Source organism: Lipomyces tetrasporus, assembly GCF_029532465.1.
Source record: "Lipomyces tetrasporus strain NRRL Y-64009 chromosome Unknown POJ06scaffold_4, whole genome shotgun sequence".
Lineage (NCBI taxonomy): Eukaryota > Fungi > Ascomycota > Lipomycetes > Lipomycetales > Lipomycetaceae > Lipomyces > Lipomyces tetrasporus.
Genome location: NW_026611599.1, coordinates 35755 through 58474, shown reverse-complemented (window position 1 = coordinate 58474; position 22720 = coordinate 35755). Strand labels below are relative to the sequence as shown.

At 47.7% G+C, this 22720-nt stretch overlaps 7 protein-coding genes across 7 annotated transcripts; 3 read left to right on the top strand and 4 right to left on the bottom strand.

The window, feature by feature from the left end:
• Positions 1–1054: 1054 nt before the first annotated feature.
• On the bottom strand, positions 1055–2667 carry POJ06DRAFT_280873 (uncharacterized protein; the record flags this gene model as incomplete). The annotated part of the gene is made up of 6 exons (XM_056189910.1): positions 1055–1133; positions 1211–1788; positions 1846–1995; positions 2039–2164; positions 2266–2553; positions 2608–2667. 6 exons carry the CDS (start codon positions 2665–2667, stop codon positions 1055–1057), a joined length of 1281 nt encoding a protein of 426 aa, XP_056044299.1.
• A 1303-nt stretch (positions 2668–3970) lies between these two features.
• On the top strand, positions 3971–5317 carry POJ06DRAFT_294866 (RTA1 like protein-domain-containing protein; the record flags this gene model as incomplete). Its single annotated transcript, XM_056190489.1, has 7 exons — positions 3971–4118; positions 4174–4304; positions 4367–4430; positions 4500–4538; positions 4592–4911; positions 4967–5037; positions 5094–5317. The coding sequence occupies 7 exons, from the start codon at positions 3971–3973 to the stop codon at positions 5212–5214; spliced, it is 894 nt and encodes a 297-aa protein (XP_056044298.1). The 3' UTR covers positions 5215–5317.
• Positions 5318–10328: 5011 nt separating this feature from the next.
• Positions 10329–11827, bottom strand: POJ06DRAFT_249647 (Zinc/iron permease). The gene has a single exon (XM_056187187.1). It carries the CDS (start codon positions 11671–11673, stop codon positions 10549–10551), a length of 1125 nt encoding a protein of 374 aa, XP_056044297.1. The 5' UTR covers positions 11674–11827; the 3' UTR covers positions 10329–10548.
• A 1328-nt stretch (positions 11828–13155) lies between these two features.
• On the top strand, positions 13156–14491 carry POJ06DRAFT_300258 (chaperonin 10-like protein; the record flags this gene model as incomplete). Its single annotated transcript, XM_056190711.1, has 5 exons — positions 13156–13194; positions 13230–13574; positions 13621–13869; positions 13899–14084; positions 14143–14491. 5 exons carry the CDS (start codon positions 13156–13158, stop codon positions 14332–14334), a joined length of 1011 nt encoding a protein of 336 aa, XP_056044296.1. The 3' UTR covers positions 14335–14491.
• Positions 14492–16567: 2076 nt separating this feature from the next.
• POJ06DRAFT_294863 (Melibiase-domain-containing protein) lies at positions 16568–19347 on the top strand (the record flags this gene model as incomplete). The annotated part of the gene is made up of 3 exons (XM_056190488.1): positions 16568–17098; positions 17150–17753; positions 17805–19347. The coding sequence occupies exons 1-3, from the start codon at positions 17059–17061 to the stop codon at positions 19345–19347; spliced, it is 2187 nt and encodes a 728-aa protein (XP_056044295.1). The 5' UTR covers positions 16568–17058.
• On the bottom strand, positions 19311–21479 carry POJ06DRAFT_249638 (transcription activator amyR). The gene is made up of 3 exons (XM_056187186.1): positions 20511–21479; positions 20006–20459; positions 19311–19958 (listed from the first exon to the last, which is right to left on the bottom strand). The coding sequence occupies exons 1-3, from the start codon at positions 21434–21436 to the stop codon at positions 19509–19511; spliced, it is 1830 nt and encodes a 609-aa protein (XP_056044294.1). The 5' UTR covers positions 21437–21479; the 3' UTR covers positions 19311–19508.
• A 309-nt stretch (positions 21480–21788) lies between these two features.
• Positions 21789–22676, bottom strand: POJ06DRAFT_249634 (uncharacterized protein). Its single transcript, XM_056187185.1, has 3 exons — positions 22183–22676; positions 21848–21932; positions 21789–21806 (listed from the first exon to the last, which is right to left on the bottom strand). Exon 1 carries the CDS (start codon positions 22587–22589, stop codon positions 22185–22187), a length of 405 nt encoding a protein of 134 aa, XP_056044293.1. The 5' UTR covers positions 22590–22676; the 3' UTR covers positions 21789–21806; positions 21848–21932; positions 22183–22184.
• Between the last annotated feature and the right edge of the window lie 44 nt (positions 22677–22720).

Here is a 22720-nt window from a genome sequence, read left to right as displayed (position 1 = left end):
AAAATGTGCATGGATGTTCCAGAAGTGTTTGCAATGCTTCTAGAGGTGGCGCTTGAGGGAATTTGGTCGCTTCACAAGAACGTACAAATTTCACTTTCTATGAACCTCTGTAAATGGCTTCCTAAAGATCGCTCAGATTCGTCAGATGCCAATGGAAACTGATTGCACTATCTAGTGTGCTCATATAACCAATGATGAATAACTGCGGATGGGTGAAGGATCACAGATAAGGATGAACAATCCAAGTACATCAAAAAAGCTATGAGATGGAGATAATATCGTGCACGAGCAGCATCTTGAATTAGTTTGACCGTTCTAGGTGTGACTATACATGTCAGAGAACTTGTAGGTTGGCATAACCACTGTGCGAGTTGGTTGGCATAACCACATTGCTAACTCGCACAGTGGTTATGCCAATTGAGAGATCGGCATCCTTTAAACAAGATCTTCAGTTATAATTGTCCACTAGTGTACACCAGCTATTTGTCTGTTTGTATTGAGACTGCTGTATAGTAGTCAAATAAACTATGTAAAATATACTCCGACAGACTGTTTTATGCGCGAACTTCGGAGCTGTTCATGTATTTATATTCCCTTTTTCTATTCAAATTTCTAGTTGCTGCTTCTGGACCACTCCAGAGCTCGTTTGTACACGAAATGATTTATACATTGCGACACATCTTTCAACGCTCGTTGTGGTATTCTAATTGCGCCTGGGGATTTTTTGTTACCGTAACGAAGTCATGACTTCGGAACAGCCCTACGGGCAACTACGAGACTTACGTCTCTTAACAATCGGATTCCTGAATGGATATACCGAGACCCTCGGCCTCCGCGAGTTCCGAGGGACCGGGACTTCTGCGAGTTCTGATTCCCGCTCACGCGGGCGGCTGAACCTTGGCCCTGCAACCGGGCTACCAGTTCTTGCACACCACGAGACCCTCAGGGCACGTTCCTGTCACATACCCTCTTTTTGATATTTGCACCATGAATACAAGCTCAGTGGCATTGCCTACATTGACGGACGAATCGACACTGATTGTGCCAGTTGCTGTTACTGAATCGCGAAAAAAATATACTGCCGATTTTGAGTCATCCTATTCGCCATTTCCAATGCTATTCTGATGCCAAGACTTTGCCAAATATTTTGAAGTGTATGTACAACCCACAAGTACAATGTTTCCGACGATCCGCTGCTGGTGCCCACGACCTTAATGGCCATAGAAGCGAGAAAGCCCCGTGGATATAGAATCTAGATATGTCCCGAAGAATATCAAAACGTTTGAGAAAATAAGACGCGCTGGAGCAGATCTCTGTACTTAAATCAGACAGAATAGACCGAGATTCTGATAGGCGTCCACTGCAGTCGACATCATTGTATGTGCAGGTCGATAAATGTTGGACAAGAAGATCATTAACTAGCATCCGGACTGTCCGGTACCAACTCCATGCATTAGCAATAAAGGCATTCGGGTAAGCATGCTCCGCATTGCCAGCAAAGTCGTCCACTTCGCCTGAAAGGGGAGCAATGTTAAATACCCAGCTCTCTGGTATATCCATCGCCCAGTTTTTAAGGTCACTTTCAAGATCGAGAGCGCTTCGAATTATATTATTGGAACTAGCAGGCATTCGATGCCCAACTGATGCCCACAGTGCGGTAAATTTGGTGACAATGCCTGCCAGTGAACACGCAGGCTGTTCCAGTTCTGAAAGATATTCTCGGCACCATTCTGGATACTCAATCATCTCGACAGGAAGATGCCTGCGCCTCTGTATGTACCCTGTAGCCTGCGTGACAGTTAATTTAAGGGTCTAATGTCATTACGAAAGACTGGCACGACGTACGATTTGAAACCATATCAGAAGAACGTTTATAGCTCCGTCTATTCTAAGTGCTCCACTGACGTCCCTAACTTTCAGAATTGCAGCTGCGCCATCGAAATGACGGGCCCAAGAGTCCATCGAAGAGGTGTCACATGTGACTGATTTGGTTACCTTAGAATGAGAGCGTCTCAAAAGGCAATTAAAAAGCACTTACTTCAAAAATGCCCAGTAGAATCACAGCACGAAGAGTCTGATCTAACCCCGCTTGCACAGAATTCTGAATAGAAGATATAGTCATCCGCAGTGCTGAGACGTATTTTTGCCTCGCAAAAATCATAAGCTGAGCATCACTTTTAACATTGAAAGGCCAGCCAAGCCGACACAAGTCATTGCATCAATTAACATGCTATACGATTCGTCGCGTAATAACGAGCGCTATACAGATGGGTCCAGCGCAGTAAACGAAGGAATGATTAGATAATGTTCGAGAAGAAATTTGATACCTTCCTCTTCCAGCGACGGATTCGTCAAATATGGTGCATTTAGAAGAGGTTCATGTACGGGAGTTGCCCCATTAGCTTTCCTGGAGCATGAAGCTCTTTGACGATAGACTTTCCGTGCCACTTCTTCGCTCTGTTCGCGGAAGAGGAGCACCAATTGATCTCTGTACCCTGGACAAGTCTTGTTTGCCCTCAAGCATTGCGAGCAGGATGGCTCGACCTGATCACACTATGGCAGTCACGGTATCAGCAACGAGGTTTAAGATGCTGGACAATGACGTACCTTGATCCGCCTTGCACGACAATTAGAAGAGCCCTTGCTGGGCCTTCCACAGAATACCATTTATTCAAAAGAAAAAGATTGAAAATATGTTTCGATGTACTGGATGCGTGCGATGCTGATGAAATACGGCAACCATGTCATTGTTAGCGAGCGGTTGTGAGACTCTTCTTGCCTAATAGGGTAACCAGATCGTTGACCAAGCTTTTTCGCTGACGAAAGCGCAGCAAGGCTAAGGCACCAAGCAACCCTAAGTGAGCCTCATTTCCAGGTAAATGAGCATATTATTCTAAAGACTACAGTAGAACCCCGTTAGTACGATGTAATGTTTACAGCTAAATCGTACGGCTTAGCGGGGCAGTAAATTTGTTTAGGAAGGCCGTTTTAACGAATTGATTTTTCACCAAATTTTTAGATTACGGCACCGGATTTTATCGCTATATCGGGGATCGAGTATCGTTATAGCGAGGTTTGACTGTATTACGATCGCTTCGCATCTTCTTTACGTCAGTATGTAAACTCAAAGTTTGGCAGTAGCTCGCACGTAACTTTAAACACTGGTAAAGGGTCAATGTCATATTTAGACTCTAGGCACGGAATGCGAGAAGGCATTTCTTTTTGACTCGTAATTTTCTCGCATTCGAAACTTCGTGAGATTCCATGGTCGATCTTAGAGCCCCTTATAAAATATATAGAGTGGCTGAATTACTAAAGCCAGGGCGGGATATCTATATGTCAACTTCTTAAAATAGTTAAGATTAAGCTACGTAGGGGTATCCACACCGTCCCTCGGATTCTACAACGAGCTCGTAAGCACTCCCCGTGGTCAGTCATATTCAGCAAAGTGTTTGACTTGCACGCTACCGACCGCACAATCAACAATGATAGACCTTCCTGTTGACGTTATATGAAGCTGCTGATAAGCAGCTTATTTGGTACAGACAACATGACAATTGTTGAACCCAGCTGCCCAGACAGCTATGTAGTCTCCAAACGGCATGTAGTTTGGGTATGCAAATTTAAATTTTACACTTTGGGAGCAACTGTGCCGTAAAATTTGCGATACAGGTGAAAGAAAATAAGAGGATGTGGTCCTAGATTTCTGGAATAATGGCCAAGACATTGATTGAAACAGCGTGGCTTCGCAAGACATCTTATGGCCGTTGGAGAGGGAACGAAGTGGTTACCCGATTGAGCAATGGCGTCCATGATGGCTTGTATACACTATCGGCCAACTCAGCTAATATATATATATATATATATATATATATATATGACTTCAACATCACCCATACCGAATATGCTGTACTTTACTTACACACCTATAACTTTACTTGATTCTAATCTCTGAACATAAGCCTACAACATGGTTGATTCATATTATGCATACACGCCTTCGTTTGCTGCCGCTATTGCCATTGCGGCCCTCTACAGTGCGACCTTCATTGCTACGTTCTGCCAGTGGATAAGGTATCGTGCTTGGGTGTGGATTGTGATGGTATTAGCTTCTTTAAGTATGACAAGCCATTGAATGCTCGCGAAAATTTGCACGATATTAATATGAAGCAGTGGAATCTCTTGGCTATATTGCCAGATCGCTCTCTAGTCACCGGACGTCCACTAGAGGCCTATTCATTGCTCAGTTTACTCTCATCGTTTTGGCACCTGTTCTGATGGCTGCGGCGAGCTACGTTATATTCGTATGACACATCTGTATTTTTTAATTCTCTTACAGATAATAATCATTCCTTGATCATTGTAGGGAAGAATTGTTTTTCATGTCATGCCAGCACATGCACGGACGACGAAAAATCTTTGGGTTCCAGGTAAGGAAGTGCTCTCGCTACTCGGCCGCGGTGAAAGTTAGGTCCATTTACTTATGGTGTTGATATCAGCCAGGTTTATCACAGCAATATTTGTTGCCTGCGACATATGTAAGTCACAAATTTCTTAAACTTTTGAACCGGACTTGCTGATTCGACCACAGTCGCTCTGTTTCTTCAACTCGTTGGTGCTGTTCTTGTTAGCGGCACCAAACCAAATGACCCCGATGCTCACAAAAAATTAAGTACGGGAAAAGATATTGCGCTTGCCGGCCTTGCGGTGCAAATTATCTGTTTCGGGCTCTTCTCCATCATCGCAATTCGCTTCAACTTCGTCTGGAAGCAGTTTGATGGAGAATTCCAGGGAAAAGTCGGGCAAGAAGATGGACAAAAGTATTTCATAGTTAGCGGAACAGATCGGAAACTGAAAATGCACTGGCAGTCACTGTTACTTGTCCTGAACATAACTTGCGTTCTAATTTTGGTAATAAGTTGGCGCTTTTTCTGTAGCCGGTGATGTGTCGTGGACTAGTGCACAGGTCCGCTCGGTCTATCGTGTCTGCGATTTTGCTCTTGGTAAGACGGGGTACCTTGAACAGAATGAGTGGCCGTAAGCATTCTCCTTCCATTCGCATGCGACATATCTAATAAAATGCCACGCTTTAGGGCCTATGTTTTTGACGCTCTGCCAATGTTGCCCTGTGTCGCGCTCTTCGTGTACTGGCATCCCGGCAAGTACCTACCCTACCTTGGCTTCCGTTTACCCAAGTCGATCCGGGAAAACTAGACTCTCAGTGAATTCATATACTATGTCGGTTAGCTATTAGTGACGGAACATATAGGACATCTTTAATTTATTTTGTTAAGCGAATAATAAGCAAACCCATTGTTGATTGTTTCAAATTCTGATACTTTGGGAAGTCACAGGCTGATATCGTTAGCCCTAAATAGAACCTTGCTGTTCAGGGGCCGCTGACCGGAGCGAGGGCAACTATGCAGTACGAGAGCCACAAGGACTAGGGTAAAACGAGTCTCTTGTCTCGGTGAACGAATACGGCATGAAGTTGGAAGGGATTTTTTTTGCAACCAAGGCTTTTCTTATCAATAACACCTGAAGTCTTCAGTAAGCCTCCCTGATTTCTTGGTGATAGGGCTGGACACGATATCGCCTACAAGACGATATCGCCATATCGTATCGCCGACGATACGATATCGCCAGAGGAAATTCCTAGCGATATTTTGGGCGATAATATCGCCTATAATATCGCTTAAGGCGATACGATATACGATATAATGGGTGAATATCGTATCGTATCGCATCAAAGCGCACGTGATTCTCTTCCTGTACGGGGTTCGGCCAAGTAAGACTTTGGCTCTAATTTTTTAACACACTTTGGCATTTTGCAGCGGATTACTTGAAAACAATGACCCGTAATTAAACGAAATTAAAGGAAGAACAAAAGGAGGGAACGGTCCCCATATGTACGTATAGAAAGACAAACAAATAACCGACAAAGAAGAAAACAAAACGGAATTGTTGCCTATGCATCGTGTACTGTTGCCAACGACGACAGGCGCTAAGCTTCCTCCGAGGCATACCCGTCTCTTAACAACATTAGCATTCTCATTGTTTCCGGACTCATCGAATGCCTTCTGAGACCCAATAAGTCTCTTCCCTTGTTAAACACTCTCTCGACAGCAACTTCCGACGCCGGAATTGCAAGGTAATCCTTTGCTGCGGCTGCCATCCTCGGGAATTCCTCTTGATGTGCTTTCCACCAAGCACATAACAACCCTTTTCGGTTGTCACTATTCCCGTAATATCAATTGGGTCACTACCAAAATATCGTTCTATATCCGATTGCGGCTCTCTTTTTGGCTGCAATCGTTGCAACATTCTAGCCTCTAAAGTAGGCTGTCTCTCTAATGAATTCTGCTGGTGTCGGCTCTAATGGAGATGGATACCCTCTGTGAAGTTTCTCCTTTATTGTATCCACAATAAGCTCCGCATCTTCGCCAAGCTCTTTCTGCAACAGGCCAGCTTTAAGGCGCGGATCTAGCATTACCGCTGCGTAATGGTGTCCGATTCGTCCATAAACGTGTAATATTTCTGGTACTTAGCCAATCCGGCTTCAACGGCAGCTGCAATATCTACACTCAGTTCTGAGAATCTTCCTTACATTCAGCCGCATCCTGTAGAAGGTCCGAGAGTTCATAATAGATGCTCAGTGCGAGACTGATTTGTGGCGTACCACTTGACACTAGCAATGTGAACTCGTTAAATCTCGTAAGCACTTTATGTAGTTGTTGCAAGTACTTCCAGTCTTCAGAAGGAAAAGGAGGAATCTGATTCTGTAATCGAATGAACTCTTCGATCTGCCTCTTTGAAGCAAGTCCATCATCCAGCATTTGATAGGTGGAGTTGGAGTTCCACCGGTTGTCAACATCATAAGAATTATCTCGCAAGCCATTTATTTTGCATATGTTCTTCCAGCTCTGTTTTCGTTGAGGGGTTCTAGCAACCCACAGAGCTAGAATTCGCAGTCGGGCCACCGCCGACTGTGGTCCGATCTCTTGCCCATCTCGGATTTTGTCGCACGCATCGTTTGCACTCTTTGCGTTGCCTGATTTCAAATCTGAGAGTATTTCCTTGACGATAAGATTAAGAATATGCGCCAGACAGCGTATGTAGCTATCGAGGCCCTGAAATCGTAGGTTATGATTGTCCGACATGATGCTGCCAGTTGCAAGTCTCGTCGAGAGATTGAAATAGAGCTCTGAGACTAATGTCTCATTGTTGCTCGCATTGTCGGCAGTAATTGTCAAGAGCTTGTACTCCAGGTCCAGCTCTGTGAGAAGGTTTTCTACAATTTCTGCCAGATTTTCTCTGGTATGTGCCCCTTCAATCTCCTTAAACTTAAGAAGACGTTCTTTATACTCAAAGTCTTGACTTAGCCAGTGGCCTATAACCGCGAGAACTGCGATAGAATTTTTGCTCGTCCAGACATCCAGAGAGAGTGCAATTGTATTGCATGTTGCGTCTAATTCTTCTTTCAGTTTTAACCGATATTGCACAAACTCCGACTCAATGCGACGTTGTAGAGTGCGTCGCGATCCAAACGGTAACGTAACTCCAGGGAGATCTGCAAAATTTGTGCGAAATGTAGGTCTTTCTATAACTGTAAACGGCTGCAACTCTGTAACGGTCCATCGGAGGAGATTTCTTTCAAGCCTTGCCTGATGAGAGCTCTCAGCTCTGGGTTTCCAAATAGCACTAATTGATCTTTGTCCAGGAGCTGTAACACTAACGCTATTTGCAATACCATGCTTTTGCAGTTGAAGCTTCATATTACTGGTAGATGACCCTCTAACTGAATTGAAGGTCTTCCAGGGGCAGCCAGGCTGCTGACAGCGAATTTCTTTATCAACGTCCAATTTCTGAGACCTCTTATTGAAGAATTGCTTATTGGGTAGTTCTGTGATAGTAAGTATGCCCAGAGCCACTCAGTAACAGGTCTGGCTCGGGATCGCTTTGATGTGTCGGACGTACTACCGGCAACTGACGTGTCTTCTAGTACCTGAGAAGCAGATTCTTCAGGTAAGACATCTGTGCGTGCGACATTATCGACAGATCCATCAATTGTTGATTCTGAATCTAATCGAGGTACTTTAGGAAGTCGATCCTCAGGCACAGCTTCCTCATCACTACCATCATTGAGGAGGTAATAGTCGACTTCGCGACGGAAACGCGGAGGAAGATTATCCGGCTCGTGACTTGTGCCTGGACTGCGGAGGGATCTGTTAGACATTGGGATCTGATATAGAGATACAGATAGTTTTGATAGCCAAGTTAGATTAAAACTGGATGTCCTACTTCAATAGAGTCGTGTCAATTGGTGATATCCAAAGGAGTTTACGACCTCTACTTATACTTCTAGTGTTTGATTGGTCACCACATTACCCTCCCCCTGTGTCGCCAAGTTGAATCGCCGGCCAGAAAAGTCCAGGCGATACGATATGCGATATGGGCAAAACTCGGCGATATCGTATCGTGTCCAGCCCTACTTGGTGAAGAACTCGCGTGATTTCAGTCATGCGCTTTTTCTGCCATTGAGGTGAAGAACCTTCGGAAAGAGCGTGAAGGCGATGCAGATATGTCGGATGGCAGTGCCTGACCGTGAATTTTGTTGCAAATATCAGTATTCGTGTTTCTGTCAAAACCTAGTCAATTCCTTAGCTTAAACAATGCCGACAGGAGTTCATGTATGTCGTTCCGTGCCTCGGTAATTAGACGTCACGATACGGCGGTATGATAATCACAACGAGGTGCGCATGAATCCTTATGGGTGAAAGTTCAATTCTTCTACCGCGATTCCATTAGGGCTGTTGGCGGATGGCGGATATGGCGGATTCTATCCGCCTCGAATAAATATCCGCCATATTTTAAGTTGGCGGATATGGATGTCGAATAAATATCCGCCAGGTCCCAACCGCCGTATCCGCCGGCGGATGACGGATAAGGCGGATAATTTCCTAATTAGGAAAGATCGATGTGGAGTATTTAATGTCAGGTCCAAGGTTCACAGTATTGTAGCTGAGAAGTGTATATTCCGGGATCGCTAAGAGTTCCTCGAGGATATATTATATCGCAATGTCCGAATGAGTTAGCTATGGATTTCGAGGTTTGTATTCAAGATTTGAAAAAACTGGATTAATTCTTCGGAATTTAGGAACCAGGTAAGACTAGTAATATGGACTAAGCGTGCCTCAATACAGAATGAATAAGACAAAGCAGACGTAACGGAAGTGCGAATGATGCAAGGGGATGTTTAATGTGTGCAGCTCAGGCAGAACACTTCACATTCTTGTCGACGCGCTTGCAGAATGCAGATCGTCGATGCCGGTACGCGTGTGCTGACAAGTACATTGTCTCTGTAATCCTGACTATTTTATTTACTGTAGGGCTGTTGCGAATGCGAATATTCGCAGATATCCGCTATATTCGTTATTCGTATTCGCAAAATAAGCTGCGAATACGAATAATTGAATAATTATTCGTTATTCGCAAGTTATCACGTGACATGCTTAAAGAAGCTAGAAAATTGACTAATTAGGCAATAAGTATGTACAGTAGCGTCCAACTGCGTCAGGGTTAGGGTCTGGTTGCGTAAGAGCTAGTAAAATCATGGTATACAGTTATCATCTCATTTTATAGATAGCAGACTAGCAGACTAATTTGTTTCCGTCAACGCGCAACTGAACGGGAAATCCGATATAAAAGTAACTACTCAATAATTTGCGAATTGCGAATATTGCGAATATTCACAAAGTTTTAGCGAATAATTTATTCGCAATCGAAAATTGTTGCGAATAATATTCGCAGGCTTTATTCGCAACCCACGAATAATTATTCGGGCGAATATTCGTTGCGAATAATATTCGCAATTACGAATATTCGTAACAGCCCTAATTTACTGAAGGTGAGAGAGTCGTATTAACAAAAACGGGTGAATTTTGATTTCCCAAATAACGTTTGGCGCTAAATTATCAAAGGAAAGCTCTAACTTAATTAGGCTAGTGTAATCATTTAGATTTATCCGATCAAAGCGGATAGGAAGGCGGATTTATTCGACAAGACCGTAAGACGGCGGATGAGGATCCGACAAACTTGTAATGGTGGATGACGGATGACGGATGTAAATCCGCCAAACTTGCGATGGCGGATGGCGGATGGCGGATAAATTAGGCGGATATCCGCATCCGACACAGCCCTATGATTCCATAGATAAAATTGATATAATCCACCCATATTGAAAGCAAACTTCCATAAGCTTGCACATTATTGTAGCTCATGCCTGAACGATTACTAGGGGGGTCGAGCCCCCTCATTCAGGGAAAATGAGTCTCCACAACTTTTGCTACACGATCATCGTACGCTCATACTTATTGATCCAACGCCTTACATAAATTGGTGAGGCACAATATATGCTCACATTTCCTCTACTTAAACTTTCCGTCCCGCAATCTATGTACATACATAGCCATTCTATCCTTAACGATTCTATCTTAACGTCACATAATAGTCAGGCTTCCGCAAGTCCAAACTGCACCCGAACTTGCCTTACGCCCACTTGCCAAGCAGAGCCATAATGCCAGCACCGGCAATCAGAGAGATAATCATGAAGGTTAACTGATTGTTGTTTTTTGTCCTGCGAGGATTGAACAGGAAATCCCTCGCCAATAGCTCGACGAGGCCGGTGTAGATCAAAATACCTGCAGACATCGAATCGAGGATGCCTGACACTATGTTAGCCGTGAACGACCCACCGGAGTATGTCGTTCGCACTCCGAGACCAATGGCAATAGCAATCGGAGTTGTGAGCCCGTAGGCGACGCACAACGTCCACGGAAGCCACCTGTACTTTTTAGGAAACGGGATGGCGCTCATTCGGGCACCGATACCGAGACCTTCAAAGGCCTGGTGAAATACAATAACTGGATATAAAGTTGCAAATTCGTCGCCGACGACACCGAGATTGAGGCCAATGATTACTGAGTGAACTATGACACCAAATTCAAGGATGAGGAACGCAGCAATCTGCTCTCTGAAGAGATGGTTGTCAATTCTTTCTTTAAGGGACTCGATTTCGATTTCCGTCTCTATTTTTTTATCGGATTGAACTTGCGCGGAAGGGAAAGTTTCACCCTGGGCGCCCAAGTCGGAGTGTTGATGTGGTTTCGATTCTCCATCGGCAGGTCCTTCTTGTCGCTGCTCGACTACTCTATGCTCGACGTCCACGTCAGTGTGTGCAATTCCGTACTTGACTTCGACGTATCTCTCAGCAGCGAAGTCTAAGAGGAAGATAATCATCACCGAGAGAAGAGCAATCGCCGGCGGCCAAGAGTAGCTATCCCATCCTTTCGTCATGCCAACACAGGTCTGAGGTCCAATTTCCGAATACGCTGGGTCAAGAAGATGAATGAAAGCCGTGGCGACGATGACACCGGCGCCAAAATAGCGAGCAAAGAGGTAGACGTACAAGGGCAATTTGAACCCCCGCAACCGCACGGCAGCAACACAGAATATGGTAGTGAACGTGGACACAGCAAGGATCACGAATAGAGCAGAAATTCTAGCCCCTAGGTGGCCGTTGTAGTCATTCGGGGACGCGTTGAGATAGCAGACTACCTGGGCCGGGTCGGCAGTGTCAAGGTCGACATTGTTGGGATCGAATGGGCTCGACATGGTGGTTCAAAGTCTATGGAGTCTCCCTGGATACAAGCAACTAGGACGATCTTGGCATATGTCACGTCAACTGGCTTTTATGTAGGCAGAGAATAGCCAAGGTCCCCGGCGCCCGGGACATTTTTAGTGAACCCCTTGGTGGCGGCCCGCAAATAACATGTCTTGATGTAGAGTGAGCGCGATTACGCCCACTGAATCGGCCCTCCATCTCTTAGGGGACCTTGGTGGTATGGGTGTAATGTCAGTCTTGGGCCACGCCTTATAACTGCATGGTTTGGAAATGCACGGGATGGCCACAAGTCGCGTCGTTCGGTCTCATGGAATAATCTCATGGTCGGACCGGAGTATTATTTCGCGACAATCGGCACGTTCTAAGAGCAAGTGTATGTTAAAGGACGATGACCGTGAGGGGCGGATTCGTATATGTCTTTGTCAAAACCGAAACATTCCGCGTCAAAAGCATGGGTGAAACTCTAAATGGCCAATCGGCGGAATCGCCTTAGTACATTGCATCCGCAGAGGCAAGGCAATCTTGCGTATTCGAGCAAGAGCCAACATGAGGAAGTAGTCACAGCACGAATTCCACTGCGTCAATCGTCTAGACTGTCTTTCATCTCGCTCAGTGTACTCTATTGAAGACCCAACGATCGACCCTTATTCGAAATCAGTCGCTCAGGCCAGAATTGAGCGCTGTAAGGAACGTGTCCCCCAGTCATGAGCCTCTCATGTAAAGCCACATCTTCCGCCGGGACCCCTGAACGTCAGCCGCAAGCATTCACGAACGCGCCAATTCAGAGGATTGCCATCCGCGCCGACGTCAGGCTTTGCCAACGCCAACGAAAGGCACTCCATGAACCAGCGCCGAGGACCCCGGTGCTGGATAATCTGCACAGAAAAGGCGAGCCCGGGTCGGGCAGACTACACAAAAATTAGCCCTAACCCTTGTCGAGCGGAACGCATGCGGGTCTAACGCATCTGGAACTAGCTGTTACCGGGTAACCGTTATCCTACTTGTCTGCTCAATTGTCTGCCGTCTCACACGCGTTCGCGCTCCAGTCGTTATCTGGCTCAGTTCTTTTTTGAGCTAGTTGCTTCGGGTATTACACCTTATAGCACCCGTTTTACACAATGGCAAAGAAATTAGTTGCCAACGTACCTCCTAATGGTGTCTAAACCGTTGACAATAACAATATTCCGAATGTGTTCCTACGCGACGACGACGAAATTTACTTCCGATTATGTACTTCCGATTATGCTCGGCTGCAGGCTGGTACAAAGATTAAAACCGATTAGAACGATGTCATAGCTCGCCCACCGTTGTTGTCAGAACGAGCGGAAAGTCGATATCATATGAGTGCCCGGACACGCCCCGCGTTTTCTTTAGCTGCTAGCACCTGATTCTCCAGATTGTCCTCATTTACTTGAATTGCTACTCGCATTCCATTTCCTCGCACAGTCTTCTTTGTCTCACGAAATTCCACTATGGCATGTTCATATCCTCCAGCCCACGCCGCGGTTGTTGTAACCGCGAACGCGCTCCACTCTCGATTCTTCAGGTGCCCACGGAGGCACCGCAACCCGGCGAGGTGGTTGTTAAAGTCCAATGGACGGCGTCGTCACCTGCGGACCTGCATCAAGCTGACGGAAATCTTGTCACAGACTATCCTTTCATCCTCGGTTGCAGCTTTGCGGGCACCATTGTCGCCGTGGGCCCTGAGGACCCTAGCGCTGTGGCGCCGGACTCGAAGTCACTTGAGGTGGGCGATCGTGTATGTGGATATGCTATGTGGCAGCAGAAACAGAGCGGTTTTCAGACGTATGTGACTGTGCCTCGTCACATGACGGGACGTATCCCTGAGAACCTGTCGATGGAAGCGGCGGTCACCCTGCCAGTAAATCTGGTAACCGCTTTTCACGCTATTACGAAATCTCTTGGTTTCGTAATAGCCATGGCCCGTTCCGCCCAACTATACTTCCCAGGAGGCAGACAAACCCATCCTCGTATGGGGAGCGGCCGGCAGCGTTGGCAATTACATAGTTCAAGTCCTCCGTCACTGGGGCTACAGAAATCTGCTCGCGGTGGCCAGCAAGAAGCACCACAATGAGCTCAAGCGATTCGGTGCTACTGAAGTCTTCGACTATAGCGAGAGTAATGTTGTTGAGCAGATTCTCGCTGTAGCTGGACACATTCCCTACGTGCTTGACTGCATTGGCCATGTGGACAGGACGCTCCGTCCTCTCAGCAAGATTGCAGACCGGGAACCAGAGTAGCCGTTGTGGTACCAATCGTTATTCATCATGCAATGACTAAGGTTGAGCCCCAACTCACCAGGGATCCTTCTACCGTCCTAGTCGGCGAATGGAAGGACGGAGTCGAAGTCATTCCTATCATGACCTTCTTCTACCAAGACGTAGGATAAGCCTTGAAAGCGGTAGTTTTTGCGTCAGTTCACTAATATCTGTGTATAGAACGAGTACTTCAAGTGGCACCTGCAGCCAGATGTTATCCCGGCCCTGCTCAGAGCTGGGGCCATAAAGCCGAATAAGCAGAGGATCATCGAGGCAGAAACTCTGCTGGAGAGGGCACAACAGGCCTTGAATCTTTTGCGTGAACGGGTTCCCAGTGGCGAGAGACTGGTGTGGAGGATTTCGGATTCGTAGATGCTGGTAGCTCTGTGCTTCTACATTTCATAATGCTATCCTTGGACTTGAGAAAGATTTCAAGGGTTTCTGATGACTGAAGATCAACAAATATCCTCATGCAAAATATAGTCCGTAGGGGTGGACACGAATACAATTTTCTCTATTCGCATTCGCATTCGCATTCGCATTCGCATTCGCATTCGCATTCGCATTCGCATTCGCATTCGCAATTCGCAGAATAAACTTTTATTCGCAGCGAAATAAAATGTCAGCTGCGAATGCGAATGCGAATAATATTCGCATATTCCCCGAACCCTCAAAAACCCAAACCCTGACAAACACCGCCTCCTGGTTCTATAGCATCAAACTAACATGTATTTAGTCTTAACCTCACCGCCTGTATAGCGAAGTAACAGTCCAGCCTCCTTTAGTTACCTTTGAACCAATAAACCTCTACAGTATGGCCGATAGCGAGTGCAAAGCCTATCCGACAGCGGGGTTGACGACGTGTCTGTCGACTGGTCCAAACCTCAGCGAGCACGTCGACTTGATTATCGCCTCCTTAATGACGGTAGTGAGGGTTGCGCAGGATGCGTATTATATAGCCTTGGTGCTGGATCCGCGATTCAAAGCACTGCTGTTGGCGAAGGAACTGGGTGCATCAACTGCCGGTACAATAGTTAACGGCCTAAAGGACATAGGGCTGTTCACGTTTTACCGATAATGCCGATATTGACGATACGATATTGTCGCCGATACGATATCGGCATTCTTAAGTTCTGACGATTGCCGTTTGACGATATTTATCGTCGGACCCCTGGTTCGCCGATACGATATGAATATATTCGTCATTCGTGTCCACCCCTAATAGTCCGACTGCCATAGATAGAATTAGAATATAACGGAGTAGGCGGGAGCGTGCAGATTAGCATGTGCTAAAATCTGATGTTATTTGGAGCGTCCTTGAGATGGGCTCTCCCTATAGTTTGGGAGCCCTCTGCTGGTTGTGCGGCTCAACAGTGCCAATGATTGAACTCTGAAAAACCAGAACCCGAACCCGAAAGTCACGGTTGGAATTTCACCTTACAACATCTATTTTCGACTACGTCGCTTAATAATGTTCCTATTTTTGACTAAGCCCCTTAATAATGTTTCTATTTTCGACTTCGCCGCTTAATTATGTTTCTTGTTTTGGTTTAGTTAGTGGATTATGGACGGTCGGAGCTCCAGTTCAGACGTCCACATAAGCTGGCGCGATAACCTCTTTGTTGTACTCGAATAATAGACTCTAAAATATCTGATCTTTGGTTTCCCACCTCATAAGATTGTTAGCGCCGAACTCGAACGTTCCCCGAGCTTTTACATCATGTCAACGCGGAATTTGATTGATATTGTGAAGAGAACAGTATTATCCCCTCTGCTCATTCATCTCACCTCCTGCAACCACTTGATGTGGGCTGCTTCGGGCCCTTGAAACGCGAATATGGCCGACTGCTTGAGGGGCTAATGGTAGTGCGTCGAACCCATATTGATAAGGAAGATTTGTATCTCTACCCCCGTGTACGTGAGAAATCTTTGAACCCCGCAAACATTCGTGCGGGATTCACAGCTGCTGGGGTCACTCCATTAGATCAAGAACGGGTCCTCTCAAAAATCACCTTTCAGTTGCGTACACCAACTCCAGCTTCAAGCCAGGATCGGGATCAGATGTCAAGTCCCTGGGAAGCCCAGACACCCCGTACCGGAAGTCAACTTGATCGACAGATCCGGAGCCAACGTAAGAATATTCATAATAAGAATCACCATCCAAATAGCCTGCCAAGCAGCCGATTACTGCTCAGATCGAGTAGATTTCAAAAGGGTTCAATCTGGTGATGGCCCATGCAGTGCTTCTAGAACATAAAGTCAAGCAGCTACAGACTGAGAATGAGCACCAAAAGATAAAACAGGCGAGGACAAAAGCTGTAATTGGCAGAGACCTAATGCTCAATGTTGGGGTTGCAAGGGAGCGTATTCAACAGCTTGATCAGGAGATTTCTGATGGAGCTGCAGATCAGCAGGCTCCACCTCGACAACGTGCGCCATCTCGCTGCAGTGGATGTAATACGGTTGGTCATACAATCAGGCGATGTAATAGTAAATAGCTATCTATTTGAATTGCTAAATTAGCTAATTTAATTCTGTTGCGGTTGATTTTAATACGAAATGCTCAATTCTGACAATGTGGTGGTGAATTTTGACCGGTTCGCCCGTGTGACCGGTTCACGTTACTATAAAGCCTATGCATAATAATCGGTGCTGCACGGCCATGCAACATGGGGATGAGGGGAGGAGCGCCGCCCACAGTTAAGAGCCGCACTACCCTGAATTACCCAGCTTCCACTGGTTCCGAAAAGGTAATGACTCCGACCACGCAGACGCAAGCGCACACGCATCCGCCAGCTGTCAAATTAAACTTCACAAGTACTGTGGAGGCGAAGCAGACCCTGGCCCTGTCGGAGGATCTCACCGGGACAATCTTCGGAAGAGGTGGTGCCAGTTCGCTCTGGACCAACAGCGAAACTAACCCCATGGAGAAATACTCGGGAATTGTTCCAACGCGGCGATTTAGGCTATGCGAGTTTGTAGGATCAGGTCGCACGATGAGTAGGTATTTAAGCCCAATCATGCCACGGCGGTCGAGCTTACTGCATCTTCATTCCATTCCCCCGCTGTCTTGTTTCTTTCTTTTGAGTTGCAGGTATGACCCGAACCGTAATCACCAACGGCGTCAAGCCCGACCGTAAGTTGGACCCACCGGATAGCGGCATTGCAAATGACTGATAAGTCACAGCCATCGTGGTCGATGGGACTTCATTCGCCCTCAACGGACGCAATGTATCCTACCGCTTTCACGTCGATGAGCAAACTGGCGACCTCATCCTCAACCACTTCGGTGGCCCTGTAACAGAGGACCCCGCTGAGATCACCGGCTCGAACGGTGGCGGCTGGTCGACCCAACTCCATATCAGACGCGAGTTCCCGGACCTTGGACGGGGCGACTTCCGTTCCCCGGCCGTGTCCATCAAGCACTCCAGGGGCTACACCCTGAGCGACTTGAAGTACAAGTCGCACACGGTTGTCAGCGGCAAGCCCGACCTGCCCAGTCTCCCCAGCACATTCGGCCGCGATGACGAGGTCTCGACTCTGCTCATCCATCTCTGGGACAACACCAGCTCGGTTGCGGCAGATCTGTCCTACTCAATTTTCCCTCAGCATGACGCTATCGTCCGGAGCGTCAAGATCACGAATAAGGGTTCCAGTGCAATTAGCGTTGAGAAGTTGTCCAGTTTTAGTGTCGATTTTCCCCATGAAGATTATGAGATGCTCCAGCTTCAGGGCGAGTGGACAAGAGAGTGCACTCGAACTCGCCGAAAGATTGATTACGGTCTCCAGGGGTAGGTAACGAAACTCCGAACTGGAGTATCTTTATACTGACGAGTTTTCAGCTTCGGAAGCAACACTGGTTACTCTTCTCACTACCACAACCCCTTCCTTTCACTGGTTTCGCCAACTACCACAGAGACCCAGGGAGATGCTTGGGGCTTCTCTCTCGTGTACACAGGCTCGTTCCAGATCGAGGTTGAGAAGAGCCCCCAGGGATTGATGCGTACCCTCATCGGCATGAACCCTTGCCAACTCTCCTGGCGGCTAAAGCCGGGCGACTCTCTGGTGTCTCCCGAGTGTGTTTCTGTCTTCTCCGGCGCTGGTATCGGTGACATGTCTCGCAAGTTCCACCGCCTGTACCGCCAGAACCTCATCAAGAGCAAGTTCGTCAATGAGCCTCGACCTGCTCTCCTGAACAGTTGGGAGGGTCTTTACTTCAACTTTGACGAGAACACCATCTACAAGCTTGCACAGGAGTCTGCAAAGCTCGGTGTCAAGCTCTTTGTGCTGGATGATGGATGGTTTGGGGACAAGCACCCTCGCGTCAACGACCATGCTGGCTTGGGCGATTGGGTTGTCAACCCCAAACGATTCCCCAATGGCCTTAAGCCGCTCGCGGAGAAGGTTACCAAGCTGCAAGCCGCCAACTCGGACGAGACGCTGAAGTTCGGTCTATGGTTCGAGCCAGAGATGATTAACAAGAACTCTACCCTTTACGAGGAGCATCCTGAATGGGTCCTGCATGCTGGTGAGTACCCTCGCAGCGAGTGCCGTCAGCAGCTCGTCTTGGATGCTGCACTCCCTGAGGTGCAGGAGTTCATCATCAACTCCGTCGCCAACATCCTCGAGACCGTTCCTGTTTCATACGTCAAGTGGGACAACAACCGCGGTATCCACGAGAGCCCGACCCCTGATAACTACCACGCCTACATGCTGGGCATGTACCACGTCTTTGAGGAGCTGACTTCCCGGTTTCCCGATGTCCTCTGGGAGGGATGTGCTTCAGGTGGTGGCCGATTCGACGCTGGCATCTTGCAGTACTTTCCCCAAGTCTGGACATCTGACAACACCGACGCCCTCGACCGCATCCATATCCAATTCGGCACATCCCTCGTCTACCCCCCGTCATCGATGGGCGCCCACGTATCCGCCGTGCCAAACGATGTTACTGGTCGCACAACGCCCATCCGCTTCCGTGCCCACGTCGCCATGATGGGCGGCTCCTTCGGTCTGGAGCTCGACCCCGATCACATGCCCGACAAGGACAAGGCGGCGATCCCCGAGCTGATTGCGCTCGCTGAGCAGATCAACCCGATCATCATCCGGGGAGACATGTGGCGGCTAAACCTGCCCGAGTCTTCTAACTACCCTGCTGCGCTGTTTATCTCAGAAGATGGAAACCAGGCCGTTCTGTTTGCGTTCCAGATCAGGGCGACTACCGTCCACAACTACCCGCTGCTTCGTTTGCAGGGGCTGGACCCCATCGCGAACTACACGATTGATGGCGAGCGGACGCTTTCGGGTGCGACGTTGATGAATGGCGGACTTCAGTATAGGTTTGGAACTGATTATGATAGCAAGGTTGTGATGCTGAAAAAGGTATAAAGATGTGAGATTGGGTATATAAATAGGGTCATTGAAGGGGGGATTGACCTTTAACCCCAAAGTGGGAATTACAGGTTTTCCATTTCCATCCAGCTCTTCATCAATTTGATTTCTTGTGACCAAAATCTTACGTAAATTCAAACCGCCAAGAAAGGATTAAGTCACCGATGAACTCTAGCCGAGAATGGTCTAACTTCTGCTTCGGTCTGTTCCCCCGGCAAAGTTGCGCCTTCCCAAGATGGAGTCGCGACAGGTGTGCCTAAGTCCAACAGACCCGAGTCATCGCCTGCTAGCCAGTTCAACGAGTCAACTGCCTCATCATTTTGCCCTGAAACATCTTCAACAACAGCTTCTTGAATGGGATTTAGATCTTCTCGAGGCCATTCTAGGCTGTAGTCGATGTGCGGTGTCGGGCCCGCGAATGCTAGGACGCCTTCTGAATACTTTAGAAGATTGGGCAGAAGATGTGATTGTGTGCCTCTAGCCACGGACAGTGCGCCTATCACGGCATAGAGGAGCTCGCGAGGGCTGGTCTCAAAGGAGGAACAACTCAAGCCAGGAAGCATCGCGCTATCCGCGAGGCTCAAGCCGACGTCGAAAAGCTTTTGTTCCTGAAACCTTGTCAGAGCAGTTCAATATTTATGCATTTTCATCTCACCATTCCAATTCCGTGGCAGTCCTTCGAATGAGGCCCTGCTGAGCTTAAAGCTGACATGATGATCTTGCCTGCATCGATGGGGAGGGCCGGTGGGAGAAGGAGTCCGAAGTTGTTGCAGGACGACGAGGGCTTCTTTCCAAACGTCAGGCGCCACATGGATATTCGGAGCCATTGCTGCGTGATGAGCGTGTCGAATCGCTGGCTGGGTATCACTGATTGGTCTGGCTGGACGTTGCAGAGTTTGTCGTTGATGGTATGCGCGAGGTTCAGGTGTTTTAGTTGATGCTTGTCGCTCTCCGGCTGCCATTCATAGAGGGACCATGGGAGTGATTCGAAGAGGCGGATGTGGTTGATGAAGTCGTTCATTACAACTGGGCAGTTAGAGTCAATCACTTGGGGCTTCGTGATGGAACCTCGGAGTGTGACTGATCGGCGATGTTGAAGTGCAACTGTTCTGGATTTATGATTAGTTTAGACATGAGGTCGTTGTCAGAGAAATCCTTACCTTTCTGTGACGAACAATAGCCAGAATATTCGACGCCTCTCTTCACGCTCAACATCAGGTAGATCATGATAACCCGCCTCACTAGTGAGATCTAGTGACTGGGCGAGAAAAATCGCTTGGTTGAGATAGAACCACGCGTGACGGAAATTGTCCATGTTCCCGTAGCTTGCGAACAGGAAGAAAGACGCCAGCAGCGAGTCAAGGCCGCGGTCATCAACAACGCTGTATTGGCGAAGTGCACCTTCAGCCATCTTGATGAGGACATCTCCTGTGAGTCCAGGATCTGCTGGAACATGGAGTTCTGGGCCTTCGGGCTTGACCTTGTCCATGCCGAGCTGCATCCGGGTTGCCGCGCAGAGCGCAACGATGAGAGCGTATCGTGAGGGAGGGAGGTCATGCAGTCGTGCTGCATCGGAGAGCAGTTCGTCGCCATCGACTACCGGCATTATCGGGAAGAGGTATTTGAGGAAGAGTTGCACGTAGGCAACAACGGCTAAGGATAGGACTCTGCCGTGTGCGGCGTGAAGCAAGGGGTTGTCCAGAGGGAGTTCTCGCCTAGTCAAAGAAGATGGTTGTGGAATAGCATCTCGCGTGCTTTCGAATGGTGTTAGCGAAGGCTGGACATTCTCAATGTGTTGCAGAGATGCCTCGTTGCTGCTGGGACTTCCATCGCTGGCTGGCCGTAGCGGCCCATCCCGGGTGAGGACCTGAAAGCAATTGCTATCAAACTCGGCCATGCCCCGCCGGAGCTGCGACTGGCGGCGCCCTCGGCCCTCCTTGGGCCCCTTGCGGCAGATGGTATGAAGGTACCGGCAGGGGAGGCCTCCGGCATCGCAGTTTTTGCAGGGCTGGCCGCGGTCGCACTTAACCTTGCGGAAGCGGCAGTTGTCGCATGCCTGTCGAGGCTTCTCCGGGTGGCCGGCCATTTTCTCAGAGGTAGAGAATTGATGATGGAGTCTGAGTGAGGCTGTGCTCTGCTTGCGGCAGATTGAGAGGTCGAGCTGAGTTCCGAACCCTGAACCCTCTCAGTGGCAGGCAGTTGGAGATCAGGTGATGCACCCTGTTGTATACAATTTTCGGTACCTCGTCGTACCTGCTGGTATTGTCATTTTGGCCTTACCAAAAACAGACTGGTGAGAAACTTTGTTACTCCCACCAACCTTGTGTCAGTTCTCCAAGTTTAACTGCTGGTCAATTGTGACGATGCTTCAGCGTGCAACTTCTGGCGAACTCTACCAAACCAAATGGTAATTTTTCGGATTTAACTTGATTGATGGGAAATTCTAACCAAAACTAGGTCACTCGCTGTGACTAAAAACAATATAAACCAATAACACAAGAGTCGACGCACACAAAAAAGCTAGAACCGATATAACCTAATGACACCAACACATCAAAAGGAACGGAAAGGAGAAAACTCAAACCTCTGAGTGACGATCCGTTCTACAGTGGCAACGCAACTCACAATTCAACACACAGATAGGCAATCCAATTGGGCGTTCACGATGTAAAGGGGCGAAGCTTTATTATCTACAAGTAGAATGTACAAAAAGGACGCATTAAATAAAGAAGAAAAGAAGAAAAGGAAAAAGGAAACGATCATGGGTCGCAAGATATAGTCCCGATATATTCCCGATATCCCGACGCCGAGCCGCTTATCGAGCGACCCACGAACTAAATAGACCGGTGGGATTGGTTTTGTGGTCGCATAAAATAATACGACCTCGCAGCCTCTCTCATTGTTTGGCCGTCTGCTGAACGCGTCCTGCCCATTGCTTCTTCATATGGTCTCTTATATCTGGCAATGAAGCCATCTTGATTCCTAACAAAGCTGCAAACGTCACGCTGCATTCGTGGATTTGATCTAGACGCATCGCCAGTTGCCCAGTTTATAATCTCACGCAGCTCCCTCGATGATGCGTCATCGCTTTCAGTGATCTCAGGGTTTTCCGATGCCATAAGCTCGAAAGAGGCCAATCCCTCTACGTAGCTTGACGAAGTCACTCCCGGACCATCCACAACAGAATTAATCAATTCAGGACTTGAGTGGACACTTCCCTTGCCACTACTGCTCGTCATACCGGTGTCAGTGTAAGAACTCGGAACGTTCGAGTTCGGTACTAGCAACCTTGTGAGGTGGGAAACTAAAGATCAGATATTTTAGACTATATTATTCGAATACAACAAAGAGGTTATCACGTCAGTTTATA